We start from the raw sequence: 20,309 nt of genomic DNA, 5'->3' as shown, positions 1-20,309 counted from the left end.
GACATTAAGATAACTTATCAGACTCACATGGAGTTGAAACCAGGAGAAGAATCCAGATCCCATGTAGATAGCACAGTGTTTTCTCAATAAATTGCACTTCAGATGTTACCATATAGATGTTTGTAAGTGACAAGTACTAGCTGTTTGAAGAGATCAAAAGCATCATGGAGGAAGAAGTAGGAAAGAATTGAAACACGTACTGGGAAAGGAGGGTCAAGGACATTCTCCACAGTTACAGTGACTGCTCTATTTTAGTTCTAAGAGATTCAGGCTACCATGCTTTCATGATTTGTAGGTATCATTCTTTATTCCTTTGTAGGTAATTCAGGCCCCAGGAAGGTGTTACTTCCTAAATGGATTTTCTCACACCTCCCAACAATGTGACTGAATTTATTCTCTTGGGACTCACACAGAACCCACACTTGAAGGAAATACTCTTCATTGTCTTTCTGTTCATTTTCCTATTTACTGTGTTGGCCAATCTGCTCGTTGTCATTACCATCTCCCTCAGCCCCAAACTTTCTGCTCCCATGTACTTCTTTCTCACTCACTTGTCCTTCTTAGATGCATCCTTCACCTCTGTCACCACCCCCAAAATGATCATTGACCTGCTGTACCAGAGGAGAAACATCTCCTGGGGTGGCTGTCTGACTCAGCTCTTTTTGGAGCACTTCCTGGCAGCATCAGAGGTCATTGTCCTCACTGTCATGGCCTATGACTGCTATGTGGCCATCTGCAAGCCTCTGCACTACACCACCATCATGCGACAGGGGCTCTGCCAGGTCCTGGTGGTGGTGGCCTGGATGGGGGGATCCTGCATGCCACTGTGCAGATTCTTTTCACAGTGGACTTGACCTTCTGTGGTCCCAATGTCATTGACCACTTCATGTGTGATTTCTTCTCACTGTTGAAACTTGCCTGCAGCGACACCAACAAGCTTGGAATGGTGGTGGCAACTAACAGTGGGGGCATGTGTTTACTCATTTTTTTCATGCTCCTCATCTCCTACATAGTCATCCTGAGCTCCCTGAAATCGCATGGGTCCGAAGGACGACGCAAAGCCCTCTCTTCATGTGGATCCCACTTTACTGTCGTGGTACTTTATTTTGTCCCTTATATTTTCACCTACACCCGTCCTGTTGTCACTTACCCAGCAGACAAGTTGGTGAGTGTGTTCTTTGCAATCCTCACTCCCATGTTAAATCCTATCATTTACACGGTGAGATACACAGAGGTGAAAAATGCCATGAGGAGTTTGTTGAAGAGGAGAGTAACCTAGGCTGTTCACAGTGCCAAGACAGTGATTACTTGTATACGTAGGAAGGATTATAACTGTGGTAAATTGTGAAAGAAAGCTAGGAAATCTTGTATATCAATGATAGGAAAAAACAAAAGTCCCAATACTAACATTTGTTGAGTACTTATTAATGGCTAGACATATTTTCAGCATTTTTATAACTTTGAATACACTTTCAAGAGGCTTCAATGTTCATGTTCATAGCTTCAGGATAGGTAATAAAAAGAACATCTGTAAACCACTAGTTTGATGATTGCAGAATATATTTTTCTCTAGAGTGTTACTGATATTTTACTAAATTCTTCATATATGTCACTTGGATGAAATTGACTTTTCTATAGAACATTCATCTCAGAATTTTTTTCTATTTTTGCTTAGCCTGTGGTAAAGTAAATAAGGGATAAAAATTATTTGATAGATACCCCAGGGAAGGGACAGTTGAGTGATGGAATCACTGCTGAAATTTTTTTTGATCTATGAATTTACCAAAAGCAAAAAGAGAGATGCCCACAATAGAAGGAATGAATATTTCACAATCAACCTCTAATTAATTTCCTGGCACAAAAATTACACCAGACATTTTGGAGTTAACCTTAATTTGCTCTTATTAAATATCCTTATGGCTCACATTTTTTCTTGAATATAAAATAAATGTTTTCATTTTCCATAACAAGATTTAAGGAACCATTTGAAACAAGAAAGGTAAATATCTTCTATCTAATTTCAACCCAAAAAAGAATATGGTTAGTTTCCAAAGCTATTGATCTTTAAGTCTGATATATATATATTTACATTATATATATATATATATATATATATTTACATTAAATTAACAGTTTATTTTCTATCAGGCATATTCCCTTTATTTGATTCATCCACATGCTCAGCTGGTGGCTCCATTATCATTTTCCCCATTTTACAGAAAAGCAAATTGAAGTTAGGAGAGGTTTACTAATTTATTTGCCCCACATCACACATGCTTCCCACATAAAGTGTGTCAGGAACTATTACACTACAACGCGGCTCCCTTTCAAAAATTTCAGCTACAAATTTCCAATCCAGGTCTTTAAAACTCAGTCTTACTTCCTTGCAAATGTAACAGACCTGCCTGTTGTATGTTTAGGTCTATAGAAGAGAAAATTATCTGCAGTCTTAATGATTCACTTTACCCTTCAAGAAGATGTTGTCAATGTGTTGCAGCCTTGTATTGCATGTAGCAATATATTTCAGCAGCACAAGTTTATTCCTTATTTCTTTTTGGAAAGTTCAAGTTAAGCCACTTCACTTTTACAAAAGACCAACATTAGTATGGCAATGGTTACCTATAACGGAAAATGATCTGAAAAATAATTTATATATTGAGTTTTTTGTAGTGAGGCAGATGAACCTAGAGTCTGTCGTACAGAGAGAAGTAAGCCAGACAGAGAAAAACAAACACCCTTTGCTAACACATATATATGGGATGTAAAAACACAAACAAAACAAAACAAAGCAAAAAAGTGGTACTGATGAAACTAGGGGCAGGACAAGAATAAAGATGCAGATGTAGAGAATGGTCTTGAGGACATGGGGAGAAGGGGAAGCTGGGATGAAGTGAGAGAGTATCATAGACATATATACACTACTAAATATAAAATAGATAGCTGGTAGGAAGCTGCTTCATAGCACAGGGATATCAGCTCTGTGCTTGGTGATGACCTAGAGGGGTGTGATAGGGAGGGTGGGAGGGAGGCTCAAGAGGTGGGACATATGGGGGTATATGTGTAAATACAGCCGGATCACTTTGTTGTACAGCGGAAACTGCACAACACTCTAAAACAATTATACTCCAATAAAGATATGAGGAAAAAAAGTTGCTGAACTCAAAAAAAAAATATATATATATATAATATAACAATCACTTTTCTCTACACTTGAAACTAATACAAATTGTAAATTAAGTTAATTCAATTAAAAATGTAAAAAAATTGTAAAAACCAACCAATACTACTGTGATAATGGATAATGGATTAATAGACTTTTGTTAAAGCAAGAATCCCCTTCTGATTTTTTTCCTTATGGTCTTCATAAAAGGAAAGTGACAAAGCTGAAATTTGGGAGAGTGGGGAATACCTGCAATGCTCCTCTATGCCTGTGAAGAATACCAGGTCATCCTATTTAATTAATAACTCTTATAAATCAAAGCTTCTCTGACTACAACAGTCCAAGTCATGGTACACCTCACAAATGTCACTTTCTCAAACCCAATGATCAACTGGAGCTATTTCTTCCATAATTTGAACATTCAGTAATGTCTGAGCATGGTACTGGGGTGACTGTTTACTAAGTTGTGCATGGCTGACCCAAACTCAAAAGAAAGAGAACATTTTCACACAAAGTCTAGGTCTGGAAGATGATATAATCAGCACTTAATCTATTAAAATGTTCAAGTTTGCAATTGCTAGCGAGAACTAAACCTTTCAACAAAATCTAGACTAAATGGTATGTGGTTCATTTTATCTTGTGACTCTTAGAGAGGAGAGGAGTGTAATCCAGGGGTAGAGATGAGAAAAGTATTGAGTAAATGTCATTTCTACTCTAAGACCAAAAGGAGGATTTGAAGAGGGAAACTAAGGCCAGTGATTGTGTCTTAGGGGCTATACCAGGGGCTCAGTGGAGAGGTGAGAAGATTATTGAGGTACCAAATAAAATTGTAAGTAGCAAACTTGGAAACTGTAAGTACTGAAGAAGGAAATGTAACGCCCTATGGCATTCTCAGTGGATAGAGTTGCTTTGTGAGTAAGGGTTAAAGTTCCTTTACACTCATCATCAAGAACCTCTCCTGATGACCAACACTCATCTGATTATTTTTGATTCTTATAAAAACATATAGGGAAGTAACTATGTTTCTCCTAAAAATCAGTGAGATAAATAATATTTGGGTCTGTTGTATAAAGATACTTTGGTTTAATCTGGACTGTTAATTCAGTGAAAATATTAAGTGTTAAGTGAGGGTAAAGAGCTTGCTATTGTGGGAGGCCAACTATGAGGCATATATTTTGATGGGCTTTTTACATACTTTGACTCTCTTAATGCATCACCAAGTAGGAAAATGAGGTAAATGAGACTCAGTGAAGTTAAGCAACATAGCACATCTTTTATTTTATATATATATATTGGCTGTGCTGTGCGGCTTGCTGAATCTTAGTTCTCTGTCCAGCGATTGAACCTGTGCCACGGCAGTGAAAAATGCTGAGTCCTAACCACTGGACCACCAAGGAACTCCCACATCAAGTATCTAAGACTTTGCTTCCTCTACTCTTCCCACTTGGCCATACTCCTTGCTGTCATGATGTGAAAATACCATAACACAGACCTGTTGCTTGGCCACATTGTGAACTTGGTCACTGAGGCATTCTTCCCCCCGCCCCTTTTCTTTTTCCAGGGAGGCACTTTCTTCCCTTTAGCCTCCATTGACCTCCATTTCCCAGGTTACCTGCACTCTCTCGCTTCCTCTCTTATGAGGTAAAGCCTTCTGATTATCCCTTTTCTGCAGACAGATTACCCTTCATGGGCCTCATGAACAGTGAAAGGTGACAGGCTCAAGAAATGACATTCAAATGTTTGAATTTCAAATGAAGTGACACTTGGGTGAAAGAGACCTTTAAAGGAAAACAGAACAACTCAATCATTGAGGAGATTGATACTCTGTCTGAGCATGAGGTAGCACCTTGAAGAGCTAATAGGTGCTATTTCCATAGGGCTTTTCTCATTGTTACCCCATAGTGCTAACATTTATTACTGGAAAAAAGTGGCTTTTGGTCAATTTGCTTTAGGAAATTTTGACTTATTTAATTTATCCAAAAAATACTGTTCACTGTCTACAGTGGGCCAGACAGTTATGGGAGCTGGGTATACAATGTTGAATAATACAAAATGGGTTGTATTTATGTGGAACTAAAATTCCAGGGGAAGTAGATGGATAATAAGCAAGCAAACAAATAAACGAAAAGTATAATTTTCTTAGTAATGGGTAAGATGGAAAACATTTTATAAGAGCATTATACAGGAGAGAAAAAATTGGATATAGATTTGTGTAGTTGTTTAAAGCCCACTTAGAACTTCACTTTGGTCTAAATATAAATAACCACATTAAGACCCTATCTCTCTTTTTTTTCTATTATGTAGGTTATTTAAAAATGTATATTTGAAATGGGGGCAATATCTCTTACCAACAAGATAAAAATAGCTTTTTAAGGGATGAGCATTTCTTAATGTTTCTACAAGTAATGCACAGACACACACTACTATTTTAGATTGGGGAGGGAACAGAATGTCTAAAAATGCACCTTTAGGGGGCAATAGTAAAAAAAAAAAAGATTGAAGAATATTGCCCTAACTCATCTCTAAAATGCTAGGTAAGAGCATGGGGGTAACTTTAGAATGTTAGTAAAGGCCATTTAAGAACACAGATTGGTCCATCACCTGTGAGGATCACATTCAGTAAAATTGAGAGGCTCTTCTTTCTTAAGAGACTTCCCAGAGTGTGTGATCAACTACATTAATGAACCAGTTTTAATCTGTGAAATGTGTTGTAAATTGATATTTTCTAAACTTGAAGGTAGAAAAAGAGTGAAAGCTATAACCCCAAATATTTCTAAACTGAAATTTGTCATCTGAGAATACTAACTGTTATGCAGTGAGAAAGAATTTAGTTCTTAGTTTTCTGGCTGAGGAACATTTTAAAATCCTTAATAATGGCAACTCTCCTATACTTAGATGTGAAACAAATTGTAATAAAATTCTTGAAAGATGTAGAGAGCACCAGATTAGATGATAAAAACATTCAGCCCTGAAAAATTGGAAAAGGGGCTGATCCGGGGCTGGTACTGGCCATTGGGTGGGTGGATCCCAGGTCAGCTATGGGCTCAAGGTGTCCTATGGTAGCCAGCATGATGGTGGGTGAGGCTGTGTACTTCCCCAGCTAGCTGCTTGGCCTGGGGGTTCCTAAGATTTGTGCCACCTGGCTGGTGGATGAGGTTGGGTCCGACCACTGAAACACTAGAGGGGGGATTCCAATATGGTACTTACCAGCACCACGTCCTTGTCATGGGATAGCTACCCACAATGTTTACTACAAGCATCTATGTCCACAAGATAAGTCCCAATTTTCTCCTGCCTTTCTGGGAGGCTCTGTCTAATATCAGAGCCTTGTTCTGACTCAGGATCCTTTCAAATTTCTATTTCTTCCATGAGTCTTGGACTATGTGTGATTTAATGTGTGACCTTTATGGCTGCAGTCTCTATTTTCCACACTTTCCTGGCTCTCTGAAAAGGAATCCCCACTGACTTTCAAAGTCACATATTTTAGAGGAGATCACCTTCCCAGTGCCAGACCCCTGGGCTGAGTAGCACTATGGGGGGCTCAGACCCCTTTCCTCTGGAGGAAGCTCTGCAACCTGATTATCCCTGGCTGGTTTGTTGCCTACTTGATGTATGGGAATTGGCTATACCCTGTATCTGCCACTCCTATCTGTCTTGGCCTAGTTCCTGCTTTACGTTTTTAGTAATAGAGGATCTGATAGTCTTCAGGTCATTCTCATCAATAGGGGCTCTGCAAATAGACATAATTTTGGTGTTTCCTTGGGAAAGCATGAGTTCAGGGTCTTTCTATTCCACCATCATAGCCATTTCATCATATATGTTTGTCTTTATTCCCGTACTACATTCCTCTGATTACCATAGCTTTATAGATGTTTCAGAATCAAGAAGTATGATTGTTTTCATTATTTGGAATCCCTTGAGATTTCATATGAATTTTAGGATGGATTTTTCTATTTCTGTCAAAAAGTTTTTGGAATTTTCATAGGGATGGCATTGAATCTGTAGATCAATTAGGTAGTCTTGATATCTTAATAACATTAAATATTCCAGTTCATGAATGTCTTTCCATTTACGTGTCTTGTCTCTAATATCTTTCTGCAACATTTTGAAGCTTTTCGTGTACAAGTTTTTCCTCCTTGCTTAAGTTTAGTCAAGTACTCAAGTATTTTATTCTTATTAATGCCATTGTAAATGGAATTGTTTTCTGAATTTCTTCTTTGTGTTATTCATTGATAGTATAGAAATTCAACATGCTTTCATGGTAAAACAAAAGAAAACAAAACAAAAAACCAAAAAAGAACAAAAACAAAAAACCCACAAAACTGAACAAAGTGTGTATATAAGGAAAGTACCTCAACATAATTAACACCATACAGCACAGATCCACAGTTCACATTGTACCCACCACTGAAAATTTGAAAGCTTTTCCATAAAAACTAGGAACAAGACAAGAGAACACTCTCTCTCCACTCCTTTGTATTATAGTAATGCAATAAAAATTCATGTTAAATTTTTTGAGTTTTCTACATATAGACCTGGTCATCTCTGAAATAAGTTACTTTTACTTAATTAACTTTTACTTAATTTTAGTGACTGTAACAGAGCTCCCAATGGCAGCCACATCCTATCCTTTCAATCTCAGCTTCAACATCAACTTTCAAGAAAGTCATCTCTGATTACATTGTACATAGTAGAATTCTCCCTCATATCTGTCACAGTACCCAATTTGTTGTCTTAGAAGCACTAAATAAGACTACAGGTACTTTATTAAATTGTCTCCATTATTGTTAAATTTATTGTAAGAATATAAGATCAATGCAAGAAATTTTTATATTATTTTTCTGTTTTATTAGTTGCTGTCTCCTCGCCCATAGCACAGTTCATGTATTAAAATTGGTACCCTAAATCCAATTTGATAATTAGATAATATTTATCTAATGATAATTAGATGATTTTTTAATATACTCAACCAAATATCAAGGCAGAATATATTGAGTACTAACTAAAATTAAAAAAAAAAACTTACTATGATAAGTGGGAAAATAGTCAAATAATATTTTGTTCTTGAATGGCAATAGTACAAAAATTGTTATAAAGCTTTTTTGTTATCTATCCCTATCACATCTTCCTGACCATAACCTGTGATGTAGTTTAGTAGAGTCTTTACTTTCAGATGTACTGTTAAAATTTAGTGGAATCTGGCAAGAGTGGAGATACAGAAGTAGAGGATGGACTTGAGGACATGGGGCTGGGGTGAGGGGCAAAGGGGAAGTTGGGAAGAGGTGAGAGAGTAGCATAGACATATTTACACTACCAGCTGCAAAATAGATAGCTAGTGGGAAGTTGCTGTATAACAAAAGGAGATCAACTTCATGGGAGATACCTTGGAGGGCCAGGACAGGGAGGGTGGGGGGAGTTGCAGGAGGGAGGCGATATGGGGATATGTGTGTAGATGCAGCTGATTCACTTTGGTGTACCTCAGAGATGGGTACAAGAGTGTAAAGCAAATATATTCCAATAAAGAGTTTAAAAAAATTTAGTGGAAAATCCCAGTGAATTTAATTAAGCAAGAATAAGCATTGGACACATTCCAATTCTAAGATGTTAGAAGGAATAAATGAGGTTAGAAGGAATAAAATGTCCAGTGATCTTCGACTCTGTTGGGGAAAAAAAAAGATGATATCATTTCAAGAACTGGTGTTAATTTTTCAGGAGGTCCTTTGTTAGATTAAAACAATGCAGAAAATTAAAAAGAAAAAAAAAGCACAAAAATGACTCTCAAAATCTCAAGTCAACTAGCCTGACCACACCAACATAATATTGATAGAATGGGATGGGCTAAACAATTGAATAGTATTTCCTATTTTGAAGTTAGTAGGAGAAGAGTTACTTGAGATAAATTTCTCTGGGAAATGGCTAGTTGCTATCCTCCTATGTAAACATAGGATTTTCTGGAACTTTTTTCATAAATTATCCTTACCTGGTGAACATTTGTTTTTTCCTGGGCACTTTGGAATTTCTTTAATATGAAAAACAGTGCAAATAAAAACAGTATGATAATCAGAAGATTCCATGTAGAAAATGAACAGACAAGTGAATAAGAGAAACAATATCTTCAAGTAATAATGTAGCTTTTTTACCCTGTGTCATCATACTGGATGAAAGAAGAATTCCAGGACTTTGTGAGTAACTTAAAAAGTTGCTGTTCAGGTAGTAAATAAGCCTCCACAGGTAAGACTGACAGTAAATACCAGGAACCAGTCTTCACAAAGGTGTAACGTTCTTTATTGCATAATAAATTAAAATATTTTGAAATAAAATAAACTTAGGTTACAATTCTGATTTTATCACTTAAAAATGTGTGACTTTACCAAAATTAATGAGATGTTCTGAGCCTTAGTTTCCTCAAATAAAGAAATGGGGGATTCCCATTCTTGTTACTGTTAATGTAGAAAGTGATACATTAAACTGTTAGTAAATGATTGGAATCCACTGTGGGAGTTTTGAGCAGTGGAGGGCTATAATCAGAACAAGATTGAAAAAGAATCACACAGGCTGCTTCAGGAAAACAAATTGTTAGAGTCCAGAATAGGTGTGGGCATATGTGGCAGAAGGCTGCCACAGTGGCCAGGAAGGAAATGGGGTAGGGAATGATCAACTTTGTGATACATTTTGAAAGTAGAGGTAACAGGATTTGCTTAAGGTATGAATAAGGTCATAGGAGATCAATAAGGGAGTGAATAACATCCTGAGATTTTATTTTGTCTGAGCAATGACATTGAAGGTGGTACCTTTTAACGAGATGGGGAACACCTTCTATATTGTGGACATTTTAAAATTGTGTGTCATATATACAAAATTAATATCCAACTGAAGATGTCCAAAACTGGAGATATTGCATAACAAAATTGTAAATAAGGGTAGAGATAGGGGCTAGAGACACAGCATTGGGCAGATTCAGTATTTATTGATATAGGAAAAGGGGAACATCCAAATAAAGACCCGCAGAAAGAAGCCTCAGTGAGTTCTGAGACAATCCAATATGTGTTCTTCTAGTCATAGGTTCAGCTACTCTCACTGAATGTGTAAATTAGTTTAAGTGGATCTCAAGAATTATACCTACGTGACTTTATAAATGCTGTACATTTTCATGGAATTCCCTTGTCATCTTCAATTGTTCTATTACTATTTCTTTACATCTCAACTAAAGCATTGCTTTTTCTGAGAAGACTTGTTGGATTCCAGTTTGATTGATCTTTTCCTACACTGTAACCCTTAGCATATCGTGAATATTCCCATTATAGCACTTTTTCCATTGGTCTGGAATTGTTTGATGAATAATTGTGTGTCATGACACTGGGAATGGGGAACTACGCCTTTTTTAACTTGGTCATCACAATGTCTGTGCCACATTGGACACATACTGATACTCCATACACATTGTTTTAATTGAATAGATAAATAAAAAGATTAATTTATAATACATTTAAAAGTTTCCCCCCTTGTTTTGCAGGTTAACTACTTCTAATATGTGAACTCAACTCTTGTAGAGTCTAGATGGAACCAAGGAACAATGTAACTTACTTTGTTCTCCTGGGCCTCACACAGAATCCAAAGGAGCAGAAAATCTTTTCTGTTATATTCTTGCTCTTCTATATTTTGACTGTGATGGGCAATCTGCTCATTGTCATGACTATAACTGTTAGTAAGACCCTGAACTCACCAATGTACTTTTTTCTTGCTAGCTTATCATTTTTAGATCTAATTTATTCCTCTTCTATTTCCCCCAGATTGATTTCAGACTTAATCTTTGAGGGAAATACCATATCCTTTGAATATTGCATGACCCAGCTTTTTACAGAGCACTTTTTTGGTGGATCAGAGATCGCCCTTCTGTTGGTGATGGCCTATGACCGCTATGTGGCCATCTGTAAGCCCTTGCATTATTTGGTTATCATGAGACAGAGGGTATGTGTTGTGCTGCTGGTGGTGTCCTGTGTTGGAGGTTTTCTGCACTCAATAATTCAACTTAGCACTATTTACAGGCTCCCATTCTGTGGCCCCAATGTCATTGATCACTTTATGTGTGACATGTACCCCTTATTGAAATTGGTCTGTACTGACACCTATGTCACTGGCATCCTAGAGGTGGCCAATGGAGGACTGACCTCCGCTATTGTATTTCTGCTCTTACTCATCTCCTATGGAGTCATCTTGCACTCTCTAAAGAACCTGAGTCAGGAGGGGAGGAGGAAAGCCTTCCAGACCTGTGGTTCCCACATCACTGTGGTTGTCTGCTTCTTTGTTCCCTGTATTTTCATGTATGGAAGACCTGCTAAAACCTTCTCCTTTGACAAATCATTAAGTGTGTTTTACACAGTTATAACCCCCATGCTGAACCCATTAATCTACAGTCTAAGAAATTCTGATATAAGTAATGCTATGAGGAAACTCCGGAGAAAAAAAAGGCCGGTTAAGTCTTAAATAAGTGCATTATCCATCATGAAGTTAATAATTTAATAATAGGGCCAATCTCTTTGGAATGGAAAAGTCTTCATAAATTTGATACAAACTTTCCATTTCTTTAAAGGATTAGTCATAATTATAATTAAAGAGTGAACTATATTTGTATGCTATTAATAACAATTCCTTGCTGGAATGTAAACAGTATAATGTGTAGTTTACCATTGCACCTCAAAAGGTAGGTTGAAGTTATAATATGCAGTCTATAAATAATATGGAATGAATTAGTCAATGAAATTTTTATAGTTACTAATTTTAAATTAATATCTTCATTTACTTTCTCATTTTTACTTTCATTTTAGTCAAATTCTTATCTTTTACCTTCATTGTATTTAGTATATAGTTAAAATAGTGCTGTATAGAGTATACTTTGTAGTCAATTTCATTTTCTTACATATAAAATTGTAGTGTAATATTTTAGCTTTTTTAAATAAAAAGTGAAAGTATGAGGGTTAATTATAAATACTAAAACTACAATCCATGCAAAATGAAATAATGGAGAATAAATCTCCTCCCCATCCCAAACCATATTCTCCCTGCTCTTCTAGATGCAGTCACTGTACTCTGTTCTTAAGATTCCTCAAGTAATAATCTGCAGATATGAACATATTTTCATCTGTGTGTTTGTGTTTATGTTTCAGTATAAATTTTGCATTTTGCTGCTTAGCCTTCTGACGTTTTATACATACCAGTCTCTATATGCCTAACTCACTCTAAATTCCTCCTACTTCTTACCTCTTTTACAAAGCTACACTAAAATTGATATATCTGTTCCTCTCCATGTTTTCCCCAGTCTTTTTCAATGTTAATTAATTTGGCAATGAAGTTTTTGAAATTTTGTACGTATGAGTTCCAAGAAGTAGAATTGTCAAGTCAGTTGTTTTATGGATTTAAAATCTTGATGTTCATCTTTATTGCTGCACGCCATCCATTTCAGCTCTATTCACGTGTTTAAAATGATTTCTATTCCTTTTCCATGGACTGCTTATGAATGAATTTTACATGTTTTCTTTGATTGCTAATCTTTTCGATACTGACTGATTTGAATAGTGTGGCCACCTTAAATAATATTTAGTCTTCCAATTCATGAAAATGGAATATCTTTACTTGTGTCTTTATTTCTTTCATCAAGTCGTGTTTTTCAGTGTAGAATACATTCACATCCTTGGTTAAATTTATTCCTATGTATTGTATTTATTTTGATTCTACTGTAAATGGGATTATTTTCTTAATTTTCTTCTTGTATATTTCATTGTTAATATATGTAAATGCAACCCATTATTGTATGTTGATTTTGTATCCTAAAAAGTTGTTGGATTTGTTTATAGTACTAACCATTTTGGTGCAGTTGCTTGCACTTTCTCTGTGTAAGATTATGTCTACTCTGTACACTTTTAAATATGGCTTCTTGCTCATAGTATTGTGCATTTCAGATTTATGTGTATCAACATGTTTATCAATAGTTTGTTAATTTTATTGCTGACTAGTTTTCCATTTTATGAATGTGTCACAGTTCCTTTAAACCTTTTCTCAATTAAAGTATATTTGGCTATTTCTAGCTATTTGAAATTATGATGAAACCTACTCTAACTATGCATGTAGAGTTTTTGAAAAGCAAGCAAACAAACCAGGAAAATATGAAATAATTATTTTCAAGACGCTAGATACGAGAAATACCTGACAGTGATTACTGAGAGGTGGGAAAAAAATTGAGCTCTAGGATTTTTCCAGTTTATTACCTTTAAAATGTTTCCATGTTGTGAAACAGAGAGGGATACCTCAGAAGATCTTGGCAGACCCCCTGAGTTGAGCACATGAAATTCAGGGTCTGAGGAGAGAAAGGCAGCTAGAATTCTGAGGTTAGAACACTGCAGAGGACAGATTATAGGTGTGTGTGACAGAGGGAGAGAATTCTGGAGAAGTAAAGTGGATCCCTTTCAACTTTTCATCATAGTGATCTGTGCATGCATTTGAGGAAAATACCTGGGACTGGGAAAGATTTACACAGACAGATTAAAGAGACAAATGCTTGGTGCTCACAAACAGGGCCAGGAAGAGTGCCTGCCTATTCTCACCAGCTGGAGAACCTCATAGTTCACTGGGGCAGTGCTGTTGGTTGAATACCTAGAAAGATTTTGCATCAGTAGTGGAACATGATTAGCCCTAGACTGAGCACTTCTCAAAGCCTGCCTCAAAAACCAGATCAGCAAAAATTAAAAAAAAAAAAATCCTAAAGGAAAACATCCAAAGGAATCAAAGTAAGTATCACGCTGAGAATTTTGTGTCCTTGCTAATGAGGTATTACTCTAATTATTTTCCTTGTGATGCCCTTGTTTCATTCTCTGATAAGGGTTATGCTCTTTTCATAAAATGCATTAGGAACTTTATTAGTTTCCTCCCCTCTATGAAAGTGTTCATGTGAGATTGGTGCTATTTTGGGATCAGTTGTTATGTAGAATTGATTGATTAAAGCTACATGGGAAAGAAATTTTATGGGAGGTAATGGAAGTATTCTAAACATTTTAAGTATTGTATTACTCTAATTTTTAATCATTTTTCTTTGTGTTTTAGAAAATTGTTTTTCACAGTAGTGGTCCATTTTGTTTTTTAACTTTGCAACTATACTGTCATCATTTCATCCATCATATCATTGTATTTCCAATTTAAGATCTGTAGAATTTGCAGCGATAAACTTCTCTTCAATCTTAATTCTAATAATTTGTTTTTTCCCTTAATTTTTCTTAGTCCAATTTGCTGGGAACTTATCAATTTATTTAAAATTCAAAGAATCAATTCCTGGTTTTAAATATTTTCTTTATTTTCTATCAATTACTCTTTAAATAATGGTTGTCTTCTCTTTACTATTTCCATTCTACAATGTTCTCTGCATTTATTTTAATATTTCTTTTCTTGAACATTGAGACAAAATTATATCATCCATTAAAATATTTATTGTTTTCTAATATTTTCATTTAAATCTATAAATTTCTCTCTAAGTACTCCTTTACCTGCATCCAGTTAATTTATATACTTTATATACACATAATTTTATATGATATGATATGATATTATGTTATATTTAGTCTTTTATATATAGATATATTTTATATACATGTGTATCATCTTTCTGTTAAAAATACATCTGTGAAAATTTTCATGGGTAATTTAGGCTTTTGTTGCTCACTTTGTAAATTAAAAAATGTTATACTTTTATTATCAATTTCTAGTTGAATTACATTATTATAAAATATATGAGGACTTCCCTGATGGCATAGTGGTTAAAAATCTGCCTGCCAATGCAGGGTTCATAGGTTCAATCCTGATCCAGGAAGATCCCGTATTCTGTGGAGCAACAAAGCCTGTGCCCCACAGCTACTGATCCTGTGCTCTAGAGCCATGAACCACAGCTACTGAGCCCATGTGCCACAACTCCTGAATCCTGTGTGCCTAGAGCAAGTGCTCTGCAACAAGAGAAGCCACTGCAATGAGAAGCCCGTGCACCACAACAAAGAGTAGCCCCCACCTGCCGCAGCTACAGAAAGCCCTTATGCAGCAACAAAGACCCAATGCAGCCAAAGACCCAATGCAGACAAAAAATAAAATAAAATAAAATTTTATAAAAATAAATAAAATTTAAAAAACATATATGTGTGTGTGTATGGGTGTGTGGGTGTGTGTATATATATATATATATATATACTGTATGATTTCAGTCCTTAAAAATGTATTGCAACTTCTGTCATGTCCCTGGGTATTTTCTACTTTGCTGAATGCCCAATGGGCACTTTGAGATGAATGGAATAGTCCCACAAATGTTTCCTCTTTCCCCAGTTTGATACTAACACAGATTCTATCAACTTCTCTGTCTGAAATCATGTGACAAACTATGGGAAAAACTTTATCTGAATTTGAAGTAAAGTTTAAATGACTCATTTGAAATAAGCATTCATAATATTTGGAAATCAGTTCAGATATCATCTTCAAAGACAAAACTTAAACAAAGAGATTTGCCTACTTTGAAGGTCATGATTTGAAAAAGAAAGTCTTTAAATATTTCATTTCTGCCCAGACTGGACTTTTCCCTTTTGGTGATATGACCTCAAGTTGTTTTTCATGATTTTTCTCCCAGAGGAAATGGTTCTCTAAGTTCTGTCCTACATGGTAATTGCCCTAGTGGCATCTCAGGAGATAAAAGAGTCTACCCTCAAGTTTATGATTAAGGTCTCAATGAATTGAATTAGACAAGAATCACCCTTGGAGATGCACCAGTTGAGTGGCTCAATTGTATGTGCTATATTTAAATGTAGACAAAATGTTTACGGCCCTTGCCCTTATTTCTCAGAGCATTTGCCTATAACAGTTATTGCATGCCCAGCTTCTTTTCAAATTGAAATGATGGACTCAAAACATAATAAAGTATGCATATGAAATTATCCTCCATCCTTCAGGAAACCCAAAGTTCAACAATATTTTATGAAGATAGGACAGTATAAGTGATCGAGAATCAAAATGCTGCAAATGTTATTTTACTTTCACTTTCATTTGTATAAATACAAACAGCAAAATTTTTATCGTAAACAAATCTTACACAATTTGCAGTTTCTCTCCAATCAAAATGTCAATTTAATATTTGTTAGTCATCAGGAAAAATCTTGCCAATAATGAGTTTTGAGTTTCTGTTCACAATCAAGATTCAGAGTTCCTTAAGAAACAGGATATTCATGTTCATTTTGAAAATCCCAAGAATTTTAAAAGTAATATTTTTCTGAATGTTGGAGATGAATTAGATTTCCTGCAAGCATGGAGAGAGTTGGTCACACAGAACCAGTTCAAGGTCCAGTGATGCTGCATGTATATTACTCTTAGTGTTCCTAGAGATGGCATCAGTGCATGAAGGACAAAGGAGAAGGTACCAGAGCCCAGAATGTGGATATCCATTGAATGATTTTCTCCTTATGGAGGTAACCTAGGAAGTGTATTTAGACACAAAATTCTAAACTAGGCTTTTTATTTTGCAAGAGTACATTGGTGGTGTGAAAATTTAGTCTTTTAAGAGTTTTCCTTTGTGATTTTCAGAATCAGCCATGTTAGGAATTATTCGTTATTACTAAAATATGTGATGATTGATTCTATTTTGTAGTACTCTTTTTGGATATTTTCATAGTCTAAGATCTGGAGTAAATTCACCTTCTGAAAGAAATTCTTAGAAATTAATTTCAAGTGTAACTATTTAGGGATATTTTCATAGGCAGATATTTGTAAATCTAATCATTCAGTTTATATGTTCTCTAAACATAGCCTGTTAATCTGTTAAAAATTAAAAGATGATGTAGCATCTGTAGATCTTGATGGAGTGACTTTCAAGAACCCAAGGTAACACTGTAGTAAGCAAGTCGTTACTTCAATTCCTACTTTTCTGTTCACAAGTGAGCCTCAGCATCCTATCGTATGTTTGTTGGCCACTTAGAGGTATTCTTCTTATAATTGTTTGTTGGTATTTTTATTTATTTTATATTTTTAATGTTATCTTTTATTAGTTAATTGCTTAGAAACCTTTGTCTATTTTAGGTATTAACTCTGTGTATCCTTTAACATGTAAATCTTTCTCCAAATAACTTTTGTCTATTGGCATTTTGGTATCGTTTCATAAATCCTTAAAAAATTTTGAAATTGTCAAATATATCTATTGGTTGGCCAAAAAGTTCATCTGGGTTTTTCCATAAGATGTAATGGGAAAACTGGAACAAATTATTGGCCAACCCAATATTTGGGATTTCGATGATTGGTTAAGAAGATTCTTCCAACCCTAGAATGTAGAAAGTCACTTTCTTTGTTACCTGGAAAATAAATCTTGCTTTACTTTTTTTTTTAAAGCTTTAATCAATTTTATTTTTGTATAAGGTATTAGCTATATGTATAATTTAATTAGCTTCCAGATGGAAAGCTAGTTCTGGCATCTCACTTCTCCTACATATGTGTTTTATCACTTGCCTATCCATAATTGTATAAGCTTATTGTGGTTAGGAAAGATGTTTTAATCAGCCTTTTTTTGTATGTATGTATGTATGTATGTATGTATGTATGTATGTATGTATTTACTTACTTACTTATTTATGCTGCATGGCTTGCAGGATCTTAGTTCCCCAACCAAGGATTGAACACAGGCTGTGGCAGTGAAAACACCCAGTCCTAACCACTGGACCACCAGGGAACTGTGGGAACTCCCACAACCTTGTATTATACTATCTGGAAATCTCAGAACATAATAAGCTGCCGGAGCCTGCCGGCAAAATCGATCAGGTCCATAGGCAAATACGATGCGGCTAGGAAATAAAGAAAGACAGACAAAAGATGGGGTCGAGAGGATCAGAAGCCTCTAGGGCAACTGACAAACTTCTTTATTATGCAGTGGCCTTTAATACACTCTCAGAACAAAGGGGGACATCAAAAGAAATGACTCCTTCTTTGTTGTAACTTGTTCTATCTCTTCAAGGGCACCAGGAACTTGCGTAGTAGCCTGTACCCTACATGGTCTCAGGATGTTCTCATACGATAAGGAGTCTGTGGGAACACACACTGCAGCCCAAGGAATCACATGCTCTTTGTTTAAGGAATACTCAAGGTCAGGGGTGGTGGGACAGAGAGCTATGTTTGTTTTACACAAATCCTTGAATTAAGGCAGCTCCCAGGGCCATGTCCTGGGAGCAGGACCCCTTTCTCAGGGCTGCTCCCTGCAATAAGCCACAAGGCCTATTTGTTGAATGAATAATCAGATTATCATGAGTTCAGGAAGTCACTATTAATAATATATATATAGGTAATTTTTTCCTGAACTCTGAAATAAAACATACAGAAGCACTTATGGAAAAAAAGGAACAATGTAACTGAGTTTGTCCTCCTGGGGTTCACTCAGAGCCTCCAGGGTCAGAAAATATTATTTGTCATGTTCTTGCTCATCTGCTTGGTGACAATAGTGGGCAACCTACTCATTGTCCTGACTGTGGTGTTCAGCTCAACACTGGATGCCCCTATGTACTTCTTGCTGGCTACTTGCCATTCAGGGATGCTGTTTATTCTACTACAGTCACTCCAAATATGATTATAGACTTACTGTGAAAAGAAAACCATTTCCTTCCAACTTTGCATGACCCAGCTATTTATGGAGCACTTAGTTGGTGGTGCTGAGATTTTACTCCTGCTGGTCATGGCCTATGACCGCTGCGTGGCCATCTGCAAACTCTTGCATTATTTGACAAACATGAATCAGTGAGTGTGTGCTCTGCTGCTGCTCTTGGCCTGGGCTGGTGGGTTTTACATGCTGTCTTTCAACTCCTCTGTGTTTACAACCTTCCCTTCTGTGGCCCCAATGTCATTGACACTTCATGTGTGACATGTACCCCTTGTTAAAACTTGCCTGCACTGACACCTACCTTATTGCCATTGCAATGGTTGCCAATGATGGGACAGTCTGTGTGGTCCTCTTTATGGTCTTTCTCATCTCCTGTGGGGTGATTCTGTACTCCCTGAAGAATCTTAGTCAGGAAGGGAGGCACAGAGCCTATTCACCTGTGGCACCCACATTACCATGGTAGTCCTCTTCTTTGTGCCCTGTATTTTTATGTATATGAGACCTCCTGCTACTTTACCTATTGATAAGTCTTTGGCCCTGTTTTACAGCATTATCACTGCTATGTTCAACCTTCTAATCTATACTCTGAGAAAAGGAGAGGTGAAAACTGTCATGTAAAAGCTCTGGAACAGAAAAAGAAAATGAGGCAGCAGGGAAATGTACCACCTATTTTCCCTTAAGAATTGCTCTTCCCAGGAAATCCATGTGTGATTATCTAACTGTAGTAAATGTCTCCTCAATTTTAATAACTTGGACATGATGAAAATATTTGTTATGTGAATACTTCCAGTATTTTAAACATTTTCATGATTTCCTAGTTCAAAGTCTATATTTTGTTTGAAATACATTTTTAAGTACTTTTATTGAGAAACAGTTAACAGACAATAAACAACATATATTTAGAGTGTACAATTTGGTATCCCAATCTCCAGATTCATCCCCCTCAACCCTCCCCACTTTCCCCACTTGGTGTCCATGTGTTTGTTCTCTACATCGGTGTCTCTATTTCTGCCTTGCATTTCCTCTTTCATAGTTGTTAGCATTTGCCTTATATATTGAGGTGCTCCTATATTGGAGGCATACATATTTATAATTGTTATCTCCTCTTCTTGGATGGATCCCTTGATATTTATGTAATGTCCTTTCTTGTCTCTTGTAACCTTTTTTATTTTAAAGTCTATTTTATCTGATATGATTATTGCTACTCCAGCTTTCTTTTAATTTTCATTTGCATGGAATATCTTTTTTCATCCCCTCTCTTTCCATCTGTATGTGTCCCTAGGTCTGAAGTGGGTCTCATGTAGACAGCATATATATAGGTTTTGTTTTTGTATCCATTCAGCCAGTCTGTGTCTTTTGGTTGGTGCATTTTGTCCATTTACATTCAAGGTAATTATCGAGATGTATGTCCCTAGTACCATTTTCTTAATTGTTTTGTTGTTGTTTTTGTAGGTCCTTTTCTTCTCTTATGTTTCCCACTTAGAAAAGTTCCTTTAG

General features: G+C 36.0%; 1 protein-coding gene and 2 pseudogenes across 1 annotated transcript; all 3 read left to right on the top strand.

Annotated features, from left to right (window-relative positions):
- Positions 1-353: 353 nt before the first annotated feature.
- LOC130850433 (olfactory receptor 140-like) lies at positions 354-1,279 on the top strand (annotated as a pseudogene).
- Positions 1,280-10,717: 9,438 nt separating this feature from the next.
- LOC130848570 (putative olfactory receptor 4A4) lies at positions 10,718-11,644 on the top strand. The gene has a single exon (XM_057727023.1). It carries the CDS (start codon positions 10,718-10,720, stop codon positions 11,642-11,644), a length of 927 nt encoding a protein of 308 aa, XP_057583006.1.
- A 4,916-nt stretch (positions 11,645-16,560) lies between these two features.
- LOC130848569 (olfactory receptor 4A47-like) lies at positions 16,561-19,430 on the top strand (annotated as a pseudogene).
- The last annotated feature ends 879 nt before the right edge of the window (positions 19,431-20,309 follow it).

Source organism: Hippopotamus amphibius, chromosome 3 (assembly GCF_030028045.1).
Source record: "Hippopotamus amphibius kiboko isolate mHipAmp2 chromosome 3, mHipAmp2.hap2, whole genome shotgun sequence".
In the NCBI taxonomy this organism is placed as follows: domain Eukaryota; kingdom Metazoa; phylum Chordata; class Mammalia; order Artiodactyla; family Hippopotamidae; genus Hippopotamus; species Hippopotamus amphibius.
Note: the sequence above shows the minus strand (reverse complement) of the source record. Positions and strands in the feature narration are given on the sequence as shown.